This window comes from Aotus nancymaae, unplaced genomic scaffold (assembly GCF_030222135.1).
Source record: "Aotus nancymaae isolate 86718 unplaced genomic scaffold, 86718_ANA_hifiasm-v0.15.2.pri h1tg000036l, whole genome shotgun sequence".
Lineage (NCBI taxonomy): Eukaryota > Metazoa > Chordata > Mammalia > Primates > Aotidae > Aotus > Aotus nancymaae.
Window position 1 is genome coordinate 57,440,001 of NW_026988450.1, and position 22,282 is coordinate 57,462,282.

General features: G+C 32.1%; 1 protein-coding gene across 1 annotated transcript in view; it reads left to right on the plus strand.

The window, feature by feature from the left end:
- The window catches only part of EMC2 (ER membrane protein complex subunit 2), a 60,331-nt gene extending 42,456 nt beyond the window's left edge, over positions 1–17,875 (plus strand). The window contains exons 8-11 of the mRNA XM_012443302.3: positions 5,320–5,401; positions 6,215–6,325; positions 8,466–8,570; positions 17,401–17,875. Of these exons, the coding sequence (XP_012298725.2) occupies positions 5,320–5,401; positions 6,215–6,325; positions 8,466–8,570; positions 17,401–17,487 (385 nt within the window). The 3' untranslated portion in view covers positions 17,488–17,875. The remainder of the gene's footprint in view (positions 1–5,319; positions 5,402–6,214; positions 6,326–8,465; positions 8,571–17,400) is intronic.
- Positions 17,876–22,282: the final 4,407 nt, after the last annotated feature.

A 22,282-nucleotide genomic window follows, 5' to 3' on the forward strand; every position in this document is an offset into this window, starting at 1 on the left:
CTCCCTGCTGTTTAAAAATTCTGTCAGTTGTATGCATGTATTAGCCTTAGTACTAAGAGAATCAACTCTTCCAAAGTAGAAGCATTCTGTTGCCTGGGTAAAAAACTGAGAATAATCAAGAATGTTGAATGCTGTAGGAACTTGCTTATTGGATGTTTAATGTTTTTGTTAGCTTTTTTATTGCTGTAGTGACAGGAGGAAATCCCAGTGTGAGAGGATTAGTCCAGCGTCTTAGTGCAAGTCTTCTAATATTACAGCATTAATGCTAACCTCCGTCTAGAGGCATATTTTTTTTCCTTAGTCCTTCTGAATTTGAAGTATATTACATTGTTTCTTTTCCTTCTTTTTCACAGAATAGAATCAGATTCTCATGCACATTTTCTTGTTCATGAATATTTAACCTTGTTCTTATACACTACCAAGAAGTGACAAGAAATAAAATAGAATGAAGACATTTGTCTGTTGTCTGTAGTCTGTATATATATAATGCGATATAGAGGATTGAGGTAGTCAATTTGCATAAGTCTAAGAAAAGTGGGAGCTAAAATAAAAGTAATAGCTGTCATTTAATGAATGTGGACTATATTCTGGGAACTGTTTTTCAAGTTTTTTGCTATACTCTGAAACAGATATTCTGGTTTTGAGTAGGAAATTATTTCCTGAATCACATTCAGTATAGATAATATGCTTGTATGTACACATATGTAAACATACTCATGATTTCTTATGCTTGTGAGACAGTATATAATACTTATATTTAAATACATGAAATTGAATTTTTAGAGTACGGTAAAAATAACGTCTTATTTTGTTTCTAAAACAGGTGAGTCATTTAACTTTTTTGTGTAGTTTTTAAAGATTTTCCAACTAAAAGCATTTAAAAACATTTCAAATCATCAGGGAAATTTTTCTTTTCAAGATAAAGAAATACCTAATGCTGAATATTTGAGAAACATAATAAAGCATAAAGACCAAGACAAAAATTACATGTAATTCCACCATCCTAAGTTAACTGTGTTTGATTTTTGTCCTTTCTTACCTGTTAAAACAAAAGCCCAAAATAAAATTATCTTTTATAGTTTATTCTTTCCTTAGTTATTTTGTCAGAAATTTCTTGTCATTATAACAGTCAACATTGTGGTTTTAATAGCTTTATATTATTTCATCTTATCAATATATCCTAGTATTTTTAACCAGTTTCCTAGGACATATAAAGGTTGTTTTATATTTTTACTATAATGCTGTAGTGATCATCTTTATTTTGTTTCTGTGGGCTAATTCTTAGAAGTAAAATTGCTTGATTAAATAAGATGTACATTTTCTGTGGTTTTGATAAATAGTTCCTAATTGTTCCCTAGACTAGTAACATCAATTTACTTGCACACCAGCATTTACTAGAGTACCTCTAACAACACTGGATACTGTGATTTTTTTTTTTTAATCTTTACAAGTTTGTTAGGTGAATTGGTTCTACCATTTTAGTTCATTTTCAAGAGCTCTTTAAATAAAGGAGAGCAACCAGTTGTCAAAAGTATATCCTTGTTATATGCTTTTAAAATACTGACGTTTTTAAATTATAGAAACTTTACATGTGTATTTAGAAAATCAGATACATCAATTTTTAACATTATGTCTTCTATATTTTAATAACTTTAAAAATATAGCACCTTTTTCTCCCTACTTCATTTACAGTTTTATTGTTTTGCATGTATTTCTAATATTTATGTCATCAAATTTAGGTTATACCCTATTTTAAATCTACTATTAAATTTATTTGTTTCACCAAGTCGCACCACATTCAGTTTTGCTTTGTTTTGATTCTAAAGAGTTTATTGAAATAGAATTGAATATACACTTAAGATATATGAACTCAGAAATCTCAAAAAAAAAGTCAAGAAATACAAAGATGTGGGAGCACCTGAAATTTTTTTTTTTTTTTTAGCAGAAATGACAATATGGTCAGCCTACCCTTTTATCAATGATCACAAAAGTCTTCTTGGTCTTAAAGCCAGTTAGTTACAAAATGACCATTTTTTTTTTCTAATTGAACACTTAGAAGGAATATTTATGTTTTGGTGAGTATAAATACATATCTACAGATTTTTTGAAACTGTGAAAATTAGAATTAGTTTACTTGATTTATTTGACACATTTGAATAAGTCATTATAGTAGGCAGGAATTTTTTGGCGGGATGTTAAATTATCGTAGGATAGCTAGTCTTGTAGATACAGTGGCAAAACTGTAGCAGTTTAGAAAATGTTAGATATATTTAACATTCAGTATTCTTTTCTGCATATGAACAGTTATAAGCTTTTTAAAGTATAATAGGTCACAGGCAGCTTTGGTAGCCTAGATCTGAAACTGTTTTTTTTTCTTAAGAGACAGGGTCTTACAGCGTTTCCCAGGCTAGACTTGAACTCCTGGGCTCAAGTGCTCTTCCCACCTCAGCCTGTTGTGTAGCTAGCATTACAGGTGTGCCACTATGCTCAGCTCTGGAATTTTTAACTCCAAATAAGTATCCATAGTATAATTTTCATATAGCCCTATTTAGTGTTTCTATATAGAGAAAAAGATAAAGAATTGTGCCACATAACCTTTTTATATTTTTAAGTTATTTTTGTAAGTTTGTTTCTGATTTTTAAATTATAGTTTGTTTTTAGTTATTCCATGGGTATATGTTACACCCATTGACCATATTGGGACACTTGTTCTAAATTGTTAAAACCATTAATTTTTATGTGTTAGTACTACAAATATGTATTACAGGTTAAGTATCTATAACCTGAAAATTTGAAATCTACAGTGCTCCAAAATCTGAAACTTTTTCAGTGCCAACATGATGCTCAAAGGAAATGCTCGTTGGAGCATTTTGGATCTGGGATTTTTGGGTTAGAGAAGTTCAACCAGTAAGAAAATGCAATTTTAAAATCTAAAAATTCTGTAATCTGAAACATTTCTGGTCCCAAGCATTTTGGTTAAGGGATTCTCAACCTTTGTAAGCAAAAATACATTCACATTATGAAAGACACAAATTTATTTTACTTGATTTGTAATTAAAACTAGATACTATATAGCAAGGAACAGTTAGTATTATACATTCATTATGATCGTGATTATAGTTCCTTTTTATAGGTCCAGCCTTCTAAAATTCCATATCAAAGGAAATTATCACAATCCTGTAAGGAAAAATCATGATGCTGGTAAAGAAATATACAGTTCCAAATACTATAACCTTTAGTTATATATACTTTTGTAAGGAAGAGAAGAAAACTTTAGTTCTACTACTGACTCTAACATAATAATAGCAATTGTTATTCTGTTTTAAGTAGATTCAAATTATATTTACTTCTCTAGTCCTAATCTTGTTGAGTCACTGTATATAATGAATAACTTCTCTATGCACCTAGAATAGTACTGGCTATGTATTATCCCTGAGAAGGTTGAGGAAATAGTCACTTTCTGTATGGCCTAACAATGGCCTAGAAAGGCTGGCCTAGACCATCTCTTGAGCTTCTTCTAGCTCTAATTTTATTTAATTCTATATTTTATTCACAAAATTAGTTTAATAGTGTACTTTGTAAAAGTAGGGGAAGGAATCCTTTTCTTTCTTATATGTGCTGCTAATTGATTTTTGAGAAAATATCTTGGTACTCATTTTACCCTGAGAGCTACTACTGCCTCCCCATTTTATCTTGCTTTATGCTATATAAGAACCAGTATCACAGTTGTGCTCAACACATTTAAATCACTAAGAACTTTTATTCTTAGTCTCAATATGAATTTTCGTCACCATACTATTAATAATTAGAGGAACACATTTACAAGAGAACTGTCTTTTGATAAAGTGTTTAAGGTAGGACAGTTTTTCCCTTTTAAATAGATACTAGGTAGGTAGTCATAATACTTTTGTTTCAGACATTTATTCAGTCTTATTAAATACCTATCCTGTGTCAAGAACCAGTGCTAGGATTTGAATTTAAAAATAGAAAGGACTAAATAGCTGCATGATCTTGGATGAGAGTGTGTATATATATATATATATTCCTTCATAAATCTAAAATGCTGTAATTATTAGGTAATTAACAGGGTGTATTTATGTCCTCAGTCCCTTTTGGGTGTGACTGCTGTATACATTTTTATGTTACCATTGACATCTTCAATTTTTCGATATGGTGTGTAATGCCATATGTCGTGGTTAAAGAGTACAGACTGTCTGGAGTGGCACAGCCTGGGATTCAGTTTACATCTCTCTGCCTCAGTATTCTCAGCTCTAGCATGGTAATAATAATTTCCTTCTTCCTAGGGTTTTGGTAGGATTAAATGAGTTAATACATGTAACACATGTGGAACAATGACACATAATGAGCATTTAGTAAAAGCTGCTATTAGTATACATGTGTGAAACAGGAATATAATTTTTAAAAGTAAGTATATCAGGCATTAGTGTAAAGGTAGATACCTTTGTATACTGGTAACAAATGTCAAAAATAACTTTAGGTACCCTCTCTTTGTTGAGTAGTGTCATCACTTCCTCACTGGGAAGAAATCTTCTAACCACCCATATTTATTAGGATTTCCTGTAGTTAGTGAGGATAGTCACATGGCATTAAACATATAAAATATATTTGGTGATTTATAGTCAGATGTTTTAGAACTGTTTTTCCAGAGCCCTTTCTGGCAGTTCTGTCTCCTTAGGTTTTCAGCAAGATTTTTGTTTATTCTACCACAAGATTTAATAGTAGCAGAGTATATATGAAAACCAACTTGATCTATTTTTCATGGGTAGAAATTTATAACTTCATTTTAATTTGAAATTTGACAGTAAACTGAAGTAATGAGAGAAATCTTTGTAATAGAAGTTGTTGCTAAATACATGCCTGTGAAGAATTTTTAGTGAGTAGAGAATATTTAAGAAAATGTTTATTTTCTCCTTAAACATTAGCTGTTCAAATATTTTATTAAATCATCAGTCAACTTCCAGAAGTTGTTTTATATAAAACTTGATCCAAGGTTTTGAAGCCTTTGTTATTAGTCGTGATGGGATATAGTAGTAGTGACCCAATTTTTAAAATGTGGTATCTATTGATTGTTTAGAGGCAGCTTTAAGATTTAAGCCTATGTTTATTAATTTCATGAAAAAATTTAATGTCATTGATATTTATGAGTTTCAGATGACAAATACTTTATTAATAAAACTATGTAAATTATTTTGGGAATAAATTGTTTAACATCACTAAAGTTTTTAAATTATTTCAAGGTGTAACTAAGATAAAATTTGTGACTTTTAAAATTAATTTCTCTTTTTGATGTGTTTTTAGCTATGCAAAAGCAGCCTTTTGTTTAGAGGAACTGATGATGACTAATCCACACAACCACTTATACTGTCAGCAGTATGCTGAAGTAAGTGTTTTCAAACAATGGCATTTAATTTTATTTTGGTTACTATTCGGTGTTATTACGGAACTAAGAATATTTCTTTCATGTTAAGCAAGTACATAAATATTTAAAACATCTGATGAGCATTGAGTTGTGGGAATAAAAGTTTAACATTGCAATGGAAATTCTGACTTCAATTAAGTCATACTTAAAACAGTGATATTCCTTGTATTTTTACATTTGTGTACTATTTTCTTTCCTAATTATAATATATCACATTTGTCACCACCTAATGGCTTCTGAGACATTTACAGTGATTGTGGTTGTTAAATTCATATTCTAGGGAATTTGTATTAAAGCCAGTTGGGACATAGGAAGTATTTATTTAATTCAGGTACTGTTAAGAATAGCAGTACAATTGAATGCTGTAAGGCTAGAAGGACTTCATTATTAAAGACTGTCTGTGCAGGTTGTAAAAGGACAATTCAGTATCTAAGTCCACATTTATAATACCAGTAATAGAAAATATAATGTGAAATGAAGCATTTACAAGGCAGTTGAAATAGAAATTATTCTGGCTTCTTATTGTGGTAGCATTTTTGTTTTAGAAACTACTCAGTCATCTCAATGTTCATAGAATGGAATAGCTTTTTGGGGAAGGTTATGTTTTAAGTTTTAGATTAGCCTTAAAAACCTTTAGGTGAATTCTTTTAACATCTTGTATTTGTTTACAGAGAATATCTGTTTCGATTACTTAATGCCTATGGTATGATGAAACCATGCTATATTTCAAAGTAGTAAAATAAACAGTTTTCAGCACTCTGCAATTTTTAACAGGTTAAATATACCCAAGGTGGACTTGAAAACCTCGAACTTTCAAGAAAGTATTTTGCACAGGCATTGAAACTGAACAACAGAAATATGAGAGCTTTGTTTGGGCTTTATATGGTGAGTTGAGGTGCATGTTTAATGTTATTTTTAAAAATCTGTCACTTAAAATCCACTTAATTATCCCCTCCAATCACTCTTCTCCTGTTTTTTGTATTTTATTTGTAAGCATATGCTGTTTTTAATTAATTCTGAGCAATAGCTTGTAAGCCACTTTTATTTTTGAATGTTCCTACAGCATAGCTGTTTAACATTTTTTGGTAAAATATCTTTTATTATATCAGAATTGAAATCTGCCCTTATAAAATTAAATAGTAACAGGAAAAAAAATAGTATGATTTTTTGTTTTAATATTCTTGGATTTATGCCCAACATTATTGTATTTCTTCCCTAAATTAGAGTTGTATGAAGTATTTTTAAACTATACTAGTAAAAGACATTAGAAATAAAATCCCTAATATATCAAATTAAAACATTTTTTATGGTGTAGAAAAATAGTTTGGAAATTGTGGGAAGTATATAATTATCTACTGTTTAGGTATGCCAAATGCAGAGCTTAGAAAAGTCAATTAATAAGCACTATGGGAAATAGTGGAAGAATTTGCTGACCTTTAAAACATATATATAAAGAGAGCACCTCTCTACAATAAGAAAGGCTGGGAAAAATAAACTTTAATATGTTAGTTCTTTGAATTTTTTATTTATCCTGTCTTGTGACGGACTTCTTGATGAGTGTCTTCTTGTTGTGGCTTAGTGAAAAAGAATTGATTGAAGAAATGGAGATAGGAAGAAACAAAAATGAAATAATTTTTAGAAAGGAATGGCAAAATATGGGTAGAAAATGGTTCAAAGAAATTTCAAGAAAATTTTCCTGGATTCTAGCAAAGTCAGTTGCAGTGGCTTGAATATATACTATAGTACCAGTATCTCTTTATTAAGTAAATACTAATTTTAATAAAACTATATAATATATAAGAAATTATTAATAGCTTAATATAGCACTTTATGTGCCAGGCATTGTTCTGAGCTCCATTTTTCATTTTAAATCAACAAATCCTCACAGCTCACACCAACTATTGAGTAGGTGCTCTATACGATCCTCAGATGTGAAACTGAGACACAGATTTAATTAATTTGCCCAAAGATGGTCACAGAGCTCCTAAATGATTGAGTGGGGTTTCCAGCCCAGGAAGTTAACTGCAGAGTTTTTCTCTTAACTTCTACATCTACTAAAATTCATAACAAGAAGCTAACATTAAAGACATAGAGGTATAAAAATTAGAGTTTGGGATATAGATTCTTCTCTGGCAGAGAGGGAGACATGTGAAAGAGCCTATAGCACAGGCTAGGTATAAAAGAAAGGCTTAACCTTTTTTCGAATCACATGGTCAGATTCTTTTAAGAGTAAAATAAGGAGTACAATTAAAGTTACATCTTTCTCTTCACAGTGATATATATATTTTAAAATTAGCATATGGTTTTGGGATTTTATGGATTCTTTCACAGATCCCAGATTAAGACTCCTCATTTAAATACATTTTTTAAAAAGAGAGGATGGATCAAATTGCAAAGACTAATTGGTTCACTTTCAAAACATAGTTTGAAAACTCATGGTATAGTGAAAAGAGAAATGGATTAGAGATAAGGATCTTCTTTATTTCAAAGACCCATTATTTTGCCTTGGTCAAGTTAAATCTCACCTATTGGACTTAAATTTCTTTTACCTATTAATGTAGGATATCAGGCTAAATTATTTTTGAGTTTGCTTTTTCTATAAATATTCGATAATTCTATGATTCTGACATTGACAAGCTTATGTAATTCAATAAAAAGAAATAACACCAGTAATATCCTACACTGGTAAAGTGCTTTTTGTTTTTAAAGTGTTCTTCCGTAGCTTCTTTATTTAAATTATATGCAATTTTATCTTTAAGAGCTGTTGTAGATACATAATTGAATAATTTTAGGTATTATTTGAAATATCCTTTCTCTTTTATTTTGCATTATACTGTATTTTAAAATATATTTTCATTTTTAAGCACTAATATTCAACTTTATGTTTATATTAAAAATTATTTTGGTACAGTTTTTAAACACTCTTTATTATCATCCCATTGCAACCATGTCCCTTATGTTTTTTATTATCTTGACTAGCAAGAAAGGAATTTTGCTTTTGATATTTTTGTTTGCTTGTTTTTAGTCGGCAAGTCATATTGCTTCTAATCCAAAAGCAAGTGCAAAAACGAAAAAGGACAACATGAAATATGCTAGTTGGGCAGCTAGTCAAATAAACAGAGCTTATCAGGTTAGTATTTATTGATCATTTTGCTATGTAGATCAGTTAATGTATTTCTTAGTTACTTTTATTTCTACAAACTACAAAGTCAGATGTCTAGCATTGGACTTATATATACCTTTGGGGCTTTATCAAATGGGTTTTATTGTGTAGAATTAATTTGTAGTTTTAGGACTACCTTTTTTTCCCCTCGAGGAATCTGTTAGTATTATTATTTAATAATTAGCCTTACCGTCTGGAAATTTCAGTGGTTATGCATTTGGCAAATGCGAAGTAATTCTAAAAACTCAGAAAGGATAAAAAATATATATATCATGTTGCATTTCAGAAGCAGGTTGGGTATGTGAGTGTATTATTAATCATAGGTATCTCAAGAAATAGAAAAGAAGGAAGAAAAGCCTAAAAGTAAGTTAGACTTTTTTTTAAATGTTAAACTGCATAACAGAGTTTATGCAGTCTGCTTGCTTATACTCCAGATCTTTTACTGAAACTTCCCCTTTGTATTTTAGTTTTCTAAAGCTTATCCTTAGCAAATTTTTTTAGGACATTATTTTTCATGAAAAATTTGCTCATGGGAAAACACATCTTCTTACATCTTGCATGTTTATGGCTATTTGTCTATAGCCTTTATTTTTAAAAGACAGTTTGACTTTTTATATACCCTTTGGTACTTTACCTAAATATCTTAAGCATATTGTTCAGATTTTTTGGTGTTTTTTTTTTTTAAATAGAGTTGAGGTCTTGCTGTATTGCCCAGGCTGGCCCTGAACTCCTGGCTTCACGTGATCCTCTTACCTCAGCCTCCTAAGTAGCTGGGACTATAGGTGCAGCCACTACCATGCCCAACTGTTTCATTCTGTTTTAGAATGAAATATTGCTGTCAAGAAGTATGATGCCATCTTGACTTACTTTTTATCATAAGTCATTTAGACTGTCTGGTTACCCAAAGGAGTTTTTTCTTTATCTTTAAAATCCAGTAGTCTTACTATGATTTGTTTTATTGATTATTCTTGGGTCAGTTTTCCCAAATACACAGTACTCCCATTTAGTACCCCAATTTAACCCTTTTATTTGAGAAAAGTTGCTTTTAGAATTACAAGCATTTTTTTCTCTGCTTAATTTTCTTTTTCAGGATTTCGGTAATAAGTATATTACATTTCCTTTTTCTATGTCCTTTATTATTCATTTTCTTTCAGATTATTTTGTCATTTTCTGTATTTTATGTTTTCTCCATAATTTTTTATGAAGTTAATTCATATTTTTCTTGTTCTCCATGTTTAAATGAGGTAGTTTTCCTGGACTATTAGGAGGAGATGTTTATGGAATGGTGGGGAGTTGGAGATAGGTTAGGGTGACTTTCCCAGCTTGGCTATTCTATGGCTGCCTCCTTTTTACTAAAGAGAACTCACATATGACCTCGGATAGCCAGTCTTTCTTAGAACTGAGAACTGAGTGTGGCTCAGAAAGATTTTCTGGTTTCAGTCCTCTCTTCAATTCTAGAGCTCTCAAGATCTTGAATTCTGAGGTGTTGCTCTCAGCTTTAAATGTTACATATTGTTGTTACAGTTTCTGTTTCTTCCATTTTGTTTTGTTTTCTTCTGGGATTGCCGTCTCTGGGCATCACTTCTTTCCTTACCCCTCCTTATCTGAACCATCCCTCCTTCTTACCCTGGTGTTTCTGCCCTATTCAGTTTGGTTTCAGTTTTTAATTGTTTTTCTTCAGGATGTTAGGTTTTGTCCTTTTGGAAGAGGGTGTTTGCTAGATATTTTAGAGATTTTAAGATATTAATTAGACTTGTCTCATATTTGTGAGCAGTTTTTTACACTTATCTTTGTTTTGGAGCTCATAAAGACTGTTCTGGGCCATTGGCAGATGCATCAACTCAGGTTCTCTTGTTTAGTAGATTAGGAATTCATAATTTGTTTAGTTTTTGGTTTCTTGTGGAGTAGTAGGTTGTCCTCTACTATTTTCTATTTCTCCTACCACACAGTTGTTAATCTTTTGTAGGTCACACTGCTCTTGATGACATAGTCACATTCTAGGGTTTAGAAAATTGACTGTTAACTAGTTTTTTGAAAATGTCATCTGTGGGCTTGGGTTCTGTTATGTTGGTTTTTTTTTTTTTTTTTTTTTTTATTGTTGTTCGTTTTTGCCCTTCTGGTTGGAGAAGGTTGAGGAGATTTTTTAAATGTAGTGCCTGCGTAATCACATCATTGAAAGTCACCTTTGTGTGTTTTTATTATCTGTTATAGAGCATGTTAGTTTTGTTGGCATATTGTAAGTCAGAGTATTTATAAATATTAGTGAGGCTGTGCGTCTTCAAATGTAGTTTGGGACAGCTCAGATCTGTAATGGAGTTCCACACAGAGTAGGCTTGGGGGCGCGTGTGTGTTTGCGATTTAAAGGTAAGAGTTGTGTAATATAAAACTAACACCATGCATACTACATCATTGTTTTTAAGATATTTATAAAAACAGTTACATTCTCAGAGTGCTTTCAGACATAACTATATTTTTAAATCAATTTGTATTAAATTATAACATAGAAATAAAAATTACAACAGAAAAAAGGCAAGTCATAAATGTACATTTCAGTGACTAATAAAAGGTAAAGTTATCCAGGCTAATAAATATAAACATTGTAGCATCCTCTTTGTAAGTCCTCTCAATTTCTCCTCCTTTATTCCTTAAGAGTACTCACTTATAAACGTATAGTTTATGGAATCAGCCAGTATGTATTCAATTTTGTCTTGCATATTTCTTTAATTATTCAGTTTATGATATTTATCCTTGTTATGTCTGTAGTTCATTCATTTTCTTCTACTGTAGTTTATTGTATGAATGTTATAATTTCATCAGTTATTGATATGCATTTGGAATATTTTCTGTTTGGACTATTGTGAATAAACTACACTGAATATTGCTGTATAGGTCTTTTGGTGGACATGTATGTGCAGTTCTTATTGTATGTGCAGTCCTGTATACCTTTGAGTGAAAATACTGGGTCATAGAATATGTATATATTTAACTTTAGTAGGTAAAGGCAGTTTTCCAAATTAGTTTACTCCCACCAGCAGTATTTAAGAGTTCTAATAGTCTCACATCTTCAACGACACTTGATTCTGTCAGTCTTTGTAATTATAGCCATTCTGGTACATGTGTAGAGTCGTATTTCATGGTTTTGTTTTGAGTGTCCCTGATGATTATTTATTTGCCATTTGGATATCCACTTTCATGAAATCTTTTTCTCATTGATTTGCATGATGTATTTCTTTAATTTTTTTGCTTATGAGCCCTTTTTTAGTTATATGTATAAGCAAATATGTATAATTCCTTACTTTTTCGCTGTCATATGATCTTGATGAATAGAAGTTCTGAAATGAAATGTGTTCAAATTCCTCAGTCATTTCTGTTATGATTTTTGTTTTTTTGTGTTCTGTTTAAGAAATCTTTTGCTATTCATGGTCGTAAAGATAATTCTGTTTGTTTTCAGAATTTCTATTCTTTTACTTTTCATATTTAATCCACAATCCATTTGGAATTGATTTTTTTTTTTTTTTTTGGAGACAGAATCTGGTTCTGCCGCCTAGGCTGGGGTGCAGTGGCATGATCATGGCTCACTGCAGCCTTAACCACCTGGGTTGAGTGAGCCTCCCGCCTCAGCCTCCCATGTACTATAGGTACATGTCACCATGCCCGGCTAATTTTTAGATTTTTGTAGAGATGAGGTCCAGCTGTATTGCACAGGCTAGTCTCAAACTCCTGGCCTCAAGTAATTCCTGTCTCAGCCTCCCAGTGGAGTGCTGGGATTGTACATGTGAGCCACCACATAACGGCCTTACTGATTTTTATGTATGATGTGAAATAGGGGGTCAGTTGCTCCCCCTATGGATATCCAGTGTTTCTGTACATCTTTGTATTCTATCATGAGTCCTGTCCATGGAAACTAGTTCATTGTTATTAAAGAAGATTACAAATGCTAGATATATGTTATCTGGGTTCAAATTTTGACTCTGATATTTATTAACTATGCAAACTTGGATAAATTACATAACATCTTTTGGCATAGCTTTTCTTCTGCAAGATGCACATAAAATATTCTGAGAATTAAAGAAATTAAAACATAATTTATAACAAATCACAGTAATATGCATTACATTGTGTTTGTTAATCATAGTCTTTAAGTTCACTTTATTATAGCTGCTCTGATCATTGCAATAATAACAACAACTAATTATAAAAACAAACATAAAGATTTATTATAACCTAGGTACTCTTCTTGTTTTATAAACAAGGAGATTAAAGCATGGAAATATTAAATAACTTTGCCAAGGTGACACAGCTGGTTAATCACAGCTGTTTTCAAACCCAGGCAGTCTGACTCCAGGGTTGGTACTCTTAAGGGTTAAAGTATATTGCCTGTATAAAGATAGGTGTAAATATATCTGAAGTTGTCATAGCTTCCAACTACCTCCTCAATTATTTTATTATATAAACAATTGATACTGTACCCCCACATGTTTCTCTCTTCATTTCAGACATAAAGCTCTCAATAGTAACTGAATTCAAGAGTTTTGCTTTGTTGTTTTTCCTTCTCCCTGTCTCTTCAGTGTTACAAGACTCCCTTGATTAGATCCCTGGGTAGACATGCTTTTCCCTACTTTATGAGATACACTTTACCACTAGGAAATGAATCTATTATATCAGTATTTTCAGCCATTGTTTATAAAACCAAATCTTATTCCTTGGTAACATTTGCCCTCCCTGCCATTCTGTCTCTCTTTCTAATTATATGTTATTAGATCAAATTTTCTTTTCATAAAGTCTTATTTTCATTATTTATAAAGTCTCAGTGTTCTTTGGAAAGAACTCTGATAGCATCATTTTTGCTGTTCTTTGAGTTTTGCACTGTAAACTCCATTGTACCTAAAGATGTTTTCCACATCTTTATTGAAAGTGTGATCTGCCTTTTCTTCACTCCATAGGGAAGGATAATACAAATAATTTTTCTCATTTATTTTAGATACCAACCTCAGAAGATAACATACCTCTCAATTGGTCATGTCAGGTTTCTATGTAGCAACTTCCAGTACTCAACTGGGAATCACCTCTCATGAAAAATTTATTTTAACCTCTTGACACAAATAACAAGTTTTAAGTAAAATTTCTTGGTGCTTTGAAGCTTTCATATTCAATACTTTCTTTACAAAGGTTCTGTGTTTTTTTCCCCTGTGAATCAGATTTCATAAATATTTTTATCCATTACTTTTTGCTAACTTAGTAGTTTTAAATACCAACTTATTAAGATTCTGTGAGTAGGCTTGAGATCGGTTGAGTAATTTTGCTAGTCTTGCCTGGGCTTATTCATATTTCTGCAGTGTGCTGGTGGACAATGGCCTCACTTAAACAATAGCTTGACAGTTGGCTCTCTCTGTCAGCTAGGGGTACTGGACCATGTCTCTCATTCAGCAGTCTAATTTGGGCTTATTCATATTGTGATCTCAGGGTTTGAAGAACAGCAAACAGGCAAGCTCCAATGTCCATGTGCTTTTAAGCCTCTGGATGTGTCATATTGTGCTACTATCCCATGAGTCAAAGCAAGTCTCATGGTCAACCCAGACTCAAGCGGTACAAGACTTCACCTTTCAGTGGGAAAAGAAACATATGTAGTAACTTGGCAATTTACTACACTATTGTGTAACTCCATAAATCACATCCTTTTTGTTTTAGTTCCTTTTTATCCATGTTATTGAGGTGTAATTTACATGTAATAAGTGCATGTATTTGAAGTATATGCACTTTTGAGTTTTGACAAATGTGTACACCCCCTTGCTAGCCCCCCTCAAAATAGCATTTTCATCACCCAAGAAAGTTTCCTTCTGCCATTTTGGAATCATCCTCATCCCCCACTGGGAGACAGACAAGCACTGATTTGATTTTCATCACCAAACATTAGTTTTACCTATACTAGAACTTTGTATAAATGAGTTCATAGGTTACATGCTCTTTTGTGTCTGGCTTCTTTCACTCAGCATGTTTTTGAGATTCATTCATCTACAGTCCATTTCATATATCCTATTACTTTGTCTACCCATGTTATTTTCCACAAATTGTATAAAGGTAAATTTAAGCCCAAGGTATCTCAGTTATTACAATGGATGAATCACTAACCTCTGAATTTGATAAGCAAGTTTTTATTATTTGGTTGTTTTTGTGTGTGTGTGTGTGTGTTTTTTCTAGTGAGTTTTCTTATAGATGTTATAGAGAATCTAAATGTATGAAAATAAAAATACAGAATTTGTGGGTAATGTAGAAGAGTGTAACTTTTAGAGAGTGACATTTTTGATAACTAGGTAAATCTTTGGGATCTCAGGGAGAATTTCTTAATCATATCTAAGCATATAAACCAGTATCGAGTATATAATATTTCATGTGATTTTTCTAGATATTTATAAATTAGGGAAAATTAGGTTTCAATAACTGCTTTTTTTTGGTTTCCATTTAATGATGAAACAGAATATGGCTATTTGCTCTTCAGTTAGGTAATTGGTTTAGCATGTTCAGTAGAGGCAGACACATTTGATTAATGCTCTTGAAAAATTTTAATGTGAACCTACTCAAAATAATTTTCCAGATAAAGGCTTCTTTGGTGCACTGGTAAATCTGTCTGTGCTAGTGATTCATATGTTATTTATGATTGCAGTGGTGATTCTGTTACTATCCTTTTGGGAAACAAAATTAAATCATGATTTGAGGGAAAAAATGATTCTGACTTAATCAGTTAAATTGCCATACAATTCTGGAATAGACAGAGTAATTGCATGTCAGGTAAAATTTGAAGTGATAGATTTGTATTTCCAACCTTCTTTTATTTGTTCTGACACAAGTACATTCATTTGATTTATTCTAAATTGCACTGGTTGTGAATAATGTTGACACCATCTTAGGTGACTCTTTTAAATTAGCTAATTTTAAAAGATCACACTGTGTTATTTTTATGTTTAAGTGCAAATCAAGAAAATACTGTATTTAAAAATACATGTTATGGTTTTAGCTCTACAGAATTTTTTATTTTTACTTTGCTATTTAAAAGCATTAGAATAAATGTTAATATGTGGTACTATATGTGGTGTCCTATTCTGTACCCCTCTGCCAACCTATAAAATTTTTTCTCAGAATTAGACCTTTAAGTGTCTGATTAAGACCATTCCTCTTTATGTTGCATAAATGATGGTTAAAAAACAAAAAGCTTTCTGGTTCCTGGTAAATCCTTGTGAAAGTGAATTTATTAACTGGATAACAGAAGTAATAGGCATGCCTCACAGCCTGTAGTCCTCAGGGGAAATTATAAAAAGACAAAAGCCTTAAATGTGGTATTGCTGTTACCATATTTAACATATGAATTCCTTAAATTAGTGATGCCTTTTGAAAGGCAAGGTGATCTTGATTTTATAAGAAGCTTTTTTCCCTCTGGCATTTCCCCTAGAAGCATCCTTTATTTACTTTTTCAAATCAGGATTGAACTACAGAAACTAATCTAATGGTTTAGAGTTTAAGAAGTGGGGGAATCAAAATGTTAAGCTGTAGCCAGAGGGGTCAGAGACAGGTTACCAATTCCTGAAGCCTGTTGCTTCTATGATGCTACCTGTGCTTGATCCCTTAATCTTTCTGAACAGGTTGTGAGAAGTTTGCCATATTAAGTTAATTACAAAAGATGGGAAACACATCATAAATCAAGTACTAAGGGCTTAAGACAGCATTGTTATTTGAAGAAATGATCAGTCACTTGAAAATGTATTGAGTGGTTTGATGCTAACTTGAAAATACTACATGTTGCTGGTACCAAGTATTTTAATCATATTTAACCAGGGGGAAAATGGTTTATATATATATATATATATATATATATATGTATAAAATAAACTTTCTCCCATCTCCACCAAGGAACACTTAATTATCTAGTAAATTTTTTTTCTTAAATCAGGCTGATATATGATGGGAATTGTCAGTCCAGTTAAAAAACTCATTTTGAAATCAGCATGTGGTATTCAGTGTTTCCCTCCAGTGATTATGTGTACAATATTGAATTCAATATGCCATTAATTTGCTTTAAAAAATACAAATATAGGGTATATTTTGTGTATATACTAGATGCATTATGTTTTGTTTTCATAGTAAAATCCAATCCCAATGAGTTTTATAATGTAAATTACAATTATTAAAGTAGAAATGCGTACTTTAAAACATGTTTACATTGTTTTAATGTGTAGCATAGAGTTTTACTTGACAGCTCTTTGCAGAACCATATCATTTAGTTAACTAATAAATCTGGAAACTTAAGAAAAATTATTAGCTACTTTAAATAGTTTTAGAGAGTACTTGCAACTTTAAAATGTTTAATAAAATATTTATATTGTAGCTTTGTTTGAAATTGTAAAAATCTGTTTAGAGGTTAGAAAAGTAGAAATGGTTCACATTCCTACACAAATATAAGCTAAATTGCATTTTAAAATTATTTTTCTTATTTCATATTTTTGAGTCTGAATAGGATAGTTTCAAATCTATGATTTTATAGGCTATTATACTACATAAACACTTGAACTGGTCAAGTGTTCAGTGAAATCTCTGTGCACTTAAACTGAAGGTAAGATCTTAAAGGAATATGTCCTTATTACCCAAATTTTATTCTTACTGAAAAAACAAAGACTGTATTTGATTTGTATTTATACTAGTGATAAAGTAGTCAATGTTGAGTTTGATTAGCAATGTGAAGGTAAGATTGTCTTTTTGAACTTGCCACTGAAATTGAGCCTAATTGAGCTTTTTTTTTTTTAATTAGTTTGCAGGTCGAAGTAAGAAGGAAACCAAATATTCTCTTAAGGCAGTCGAAGACATGTTGGAAACATTACAGATCACCCAGTCTTAAGGTTTCAAAAACTCTTTGACATTAGATTTCAAAACTGCACAATTGAACTTATTGGCCTGTAACTTACTTACTAAATGCCCAGTGCTATTTATATACTACAGTAATTTTCTGTTAAGAAGGCAGTTGTAAAGAATGTGTTTATATAAACCTAAAAATGCCTTTTACTGCTAAGTGGGAAGATGGGGGAAATCCATGGAAGAGAGATTTAAGACTTATTGATTGTACGTCAGTCTCTTCATATCACACACACACATACACACACACACAAATATAAACTCTAATGTAGAATAACCTTGTTAAATAAACCATGATGATTTATTAAACTTGTGTATGAAGATTCTCACTTCATTTTGTTATACTTATAATAAATATATTGTTTAAGAACTCAGTTTCTAGTTAACTCCTTACTGGTGATAGGAAACACACAGCGTATGTAGCTGAGAGAAGCAGAGTATTTTGACTTTGTTTATATTGTTGAGTTGGATTTTGCTGTACGTTTGAGTAGGCTACTTGAATTATTTTCTCTGCTATAATGTCCTTCTGATGAATCTTGCTTAAAATATGTCATTCTCCAAAGTTCAGCAATATTTCTTTGTAAAATTTTTGTTTTAATGTAGAACATAATTGAGATTTTTACCTATAAAATGCCTTAAGGTAAATATGTGTTATGAAACCTAAATTTAACTTTTATGCAAGTTATATTTATTGAACCTTTTAATAGTAAATGACGTGAAAGAATATTCAAGGATCGTATAGACTAGGGATTAAAGGGATTGTAGTGGCTGAGTTATTTTTAATTTTGAAAAAAGTAAGAAAATTAAAACTAACCTTAGAAACAAAAATATTACAATTTTTCTATTCTATCATTACCTTAGTTAGAATTTTTTATTTTTCTCTTTTCATAATAAACAACCATTATGCTAACTTCAACAGTATTTCACATCTTTCAGTAAAATAGAAGAGACTTTGAAAGTTAAACTTCATTTAGACACAAATCGGTTTTTAAAATAGCAACTGTTCACAGCAAATATTTATAATATTTGTTTATAATAAATATATTTAAATTTTTTTAGCAGCAGTTTACAGAGGCATCTGCAGACTTGTCATTGCTGCTTTGGGCAAGTGGGAATGTGGAGGAATTGGCAATCTAGCAGTGTTTAGAAAGGTATTGTCAATATCAGCTTCTTTTAACCTTTTGAATAGTTCTGCTAGTAAATTATTCTCCATATCTAGTCTAATCTTTCACATTACAGTCATTTTCATTTTATTCTCCCATGAGTAAAAAGCAGTTGATTAATATCTTCTGTGAAAGAACTCTTCTCATACAAAGGTAATTCTCTACTAATCATTGTTACCACAAAGATGCACTCTTTGTACACGTGAAATTAGTAACTGCATTTTCAACATGGTGAACCATTTGAAATTTACATTTTCTGTAAAGAAAATAGTGCCTACATGTTGTCTCACTACCTTTTCCCCTTCTAACCTCCTCCCCGTCAGTCACTGGATTAGTGTTTACTCTTAGCAGTTACATTTGTGTAATAAGTAATTCAGTGCCTCTTACAGCTGTCTGCCTTAGTTTCACTTTTTTTTTTTGGCACTCTTGCCCAAGCTGGAGTGCAGTGGTATGATCTCAGCTCACTGCATCCTCCACTTCCCAGGTTCAAGTGATTCTTGTGCTCAGCCTCTGAGTAGCTGGGACTACAGGCATATGCCACCATGCCTGGCTAATTTTTGTATTTTTAGTAGAGACAGGATTTCACCATGTTGGCCAGGCTGGTCTCAAACTCTTGGCCTAAGCGATCTGCCTGCCTCAGCCTCCCGAAGTGCTGGGAGTGTAGCTGAATTCAAAAGGTGGGAAAGTGGAAGAGCATAATTTACAATTAAAATTGGAAGGACATAGTTTACAATTTTGAAAAGCTGAATTCTCCCCTTGGTTCTGATACTATACAGACCCTCGAAGGCCATGTTAAGAGCCAGTAAATGGAAAACAAGATAAGGATATGCACACTCACCACTCCTATTCAATGTAGTAGTTGAAATCTAGTGCAGTAACATAAGAAAAGGGGATAAAAGGCCACAGAGATTGGAAATGAAAAAAAAAAAAAAAACTTTATATTTGCATTTAATATTATTGTCTACATACAAAGTCCTAAGAAATCTCCAAGAACTTACAAGAACTAGTGAATTTAGCAAGATCACAGAATACAAGATCAACACACAAAAATCAAATTATATTTCTATATAACACCATTTACAATCACAAAATGAAATACTAAGTATAAATCCAACAAAACATCTACAGGACCTTGTTGATGAAAAGAGTTAGACTCTAAAATATTTGAAGAGATTTATTTTGAGCCAAATATGAGTGACTGATGGCCTGTGACACAGCCCTCCAAAGATTCCAAGAACACGTGCCCAAGGTAATTGGGTCACAGCTTGGCTTTATACATTTTAGAGCGACATAAGGCTTCAGTCAGTACATGTAAGATGTACATTGGTTCGGTCCAGGAGGGCGGGACAACTGGAAGTGGAGGCTTCCAGGTCAGACAAATCCAAATATTTTCTGATTGGCAGTTGGTTATTATCAATAGAAAGGGGTGTCTGGTATACAATCAGGTTGTGGAGACCAAGGTTTTATCATGCAGATGAATCCTCCAGGTAGCAAGCTTCAAAGAGAAAATAGATTGTAAATGTTTAGACTTAAAGAGTCCAAAACATGCCATTTATATGGATTGGAAGACTATATCAACTAAGTTGCCCCAAGTTTATGGGTTTAATACAATTCCTATGAAAAATTCCTCTAAAAATCCCAGAAGGATTCTTTGTTGAACGATCCTGATTCTAAAGAACCAAAATGAATCTGATTCTAAAATACATGGAAGAACAAAGGAACTAGGATATCTTAAGCAATTTGAAAACAATGTAGTTGGAGAAATCACACTACCAGATACTACACATAAGTACAGTAATCGGGACTGTGATATTGGTACTGATTGTGTGGTTTTGGTAGTGATAGACACACAGATCAGTGATAGACACAGAATATAGGTACATAAATAGACTTACACAAGTATGAAAAACTAATTTTTGACAAAGGTACATAAGCAATAGATGAATTATATTGGAAAAATTGAACTTTGAACAAATAGTGTTGGGACAATTGAACAGTTGTAGCCAAGAAGGAAAAACCTCAACCTAATCCTTCTACCTTATAAAAACTTTTATGCCCTAGACATGGGGGCTTGTGCCTATAATCTCAGCTAGTTTGCAGACTGAGATGGGAGGACAGCTTGTGGCCAAGAGTTTGAAAGTAGGGTAGGCAACATAGTGACAACTTGTCTCTAAAATTTTTAAAAATTAGCTGAGCATGGTATCACATGCTTTTTGTCCCAGCTACTTGGGAGGCTGAGGCAGAAGGATCACTTGAGACCAGGAGTTTGAGGCTGCAGTGAACTATCATCACACCACTGCCCTCCAGTTAAGAGAGCAAAATTGTGTCTCTGAAACAAAAATTAACTCAAAATGGGTCATAGTTCTTACTGTAACATCTAAAACTAAAACTTAGAAGCAAACAGGAAATCTTGAGCAAGGGTTAGGCCAACTGACATTAAAATTCCTTTAAAAAATTGAATTTTGTAAAAACTGAAAAATAAAAATTCTTTAGAAGACCCTGTTAAAGAGGATGAAAGGGCAAGCCATAAACCAAAAATACTTGCAAACACATGTTCAACAGAAATCTTATGTTCAGAATATATAAAGAACTGGCAAAATTTATTAGGAAAAAATAATCCAATTAGAAAATGGGCAAAAGACTTAACAGACACTTCATCAAAGAAGCTGTACAGATAATAAATAAGCACATGATGTTCAGCATCATTGTCTGTTAATAGGGAAGTGCAAATTAAAACTCTGACAAAATACCACTGAACACCTATTAGAATAGCTGGTAATACCATATGCTGATGATTATGGAGAGCCACTTCCATACATTTGTGGTGGAAATGTAAAATGTTTAGCTACCCTGGAAATCTGTTTTTCATAAATTGTTATATTACAACTACCATGCACCTTTCACTTGGAGCATTTATCACCTTAATTATGTTTTCAGGTGGTTATCTGTCTCCCTCAGTAGATTCTTAAATTCCATGAGAGCAGAGACCCTATATGTTTTTGTCCACATTTACCTTTTTAGCTTCTAGCATGATGCTTGCATATGGTATGTATTTGAATGAATTAAAAATACTGTGCACATTTAGGTATAGTTTATTTAATAAAACTTACTTCCAGAAGTAGCTTAATTCTACTTCTTCACTTAGTTCCCTAGTAAAAGAAACTCCAATCAGGAAGTCACTTCAAAAATCTAATCTGCATATCATGAACAACACAGTAATACTGTTAAGAGGATCATATATATAACACATAAAGAATAGGAAAAAATAATTCTTAGAAATTTGACTACTTTGAGAAATGTAAACTGGAGCCATTCTTAGCCCCCAATTTTTCCCAACTGAAGATTAGGTGAATGCCAAGAGAGGTTAATGGACTATGGAAAGGTCTAGTTAGTGATTCTCAAAGTCTGGACACTTGGAAACTTGTTAGAAATGAAAACTGTTGAGTGCCAACCCGTATCTACTGAATGAGAAACTTGAGTGGGGTCCAATTTGTGCTTTAACAAGCCTATCAGGTGTTTCTGGGGCCCACTAAAATTTGAGAACCATTGGTGTCATCTAGACTGTTACTCAAAATCAATGATTCAGAGAAGAAAATGATTTCGTGAAGATCTGCATGT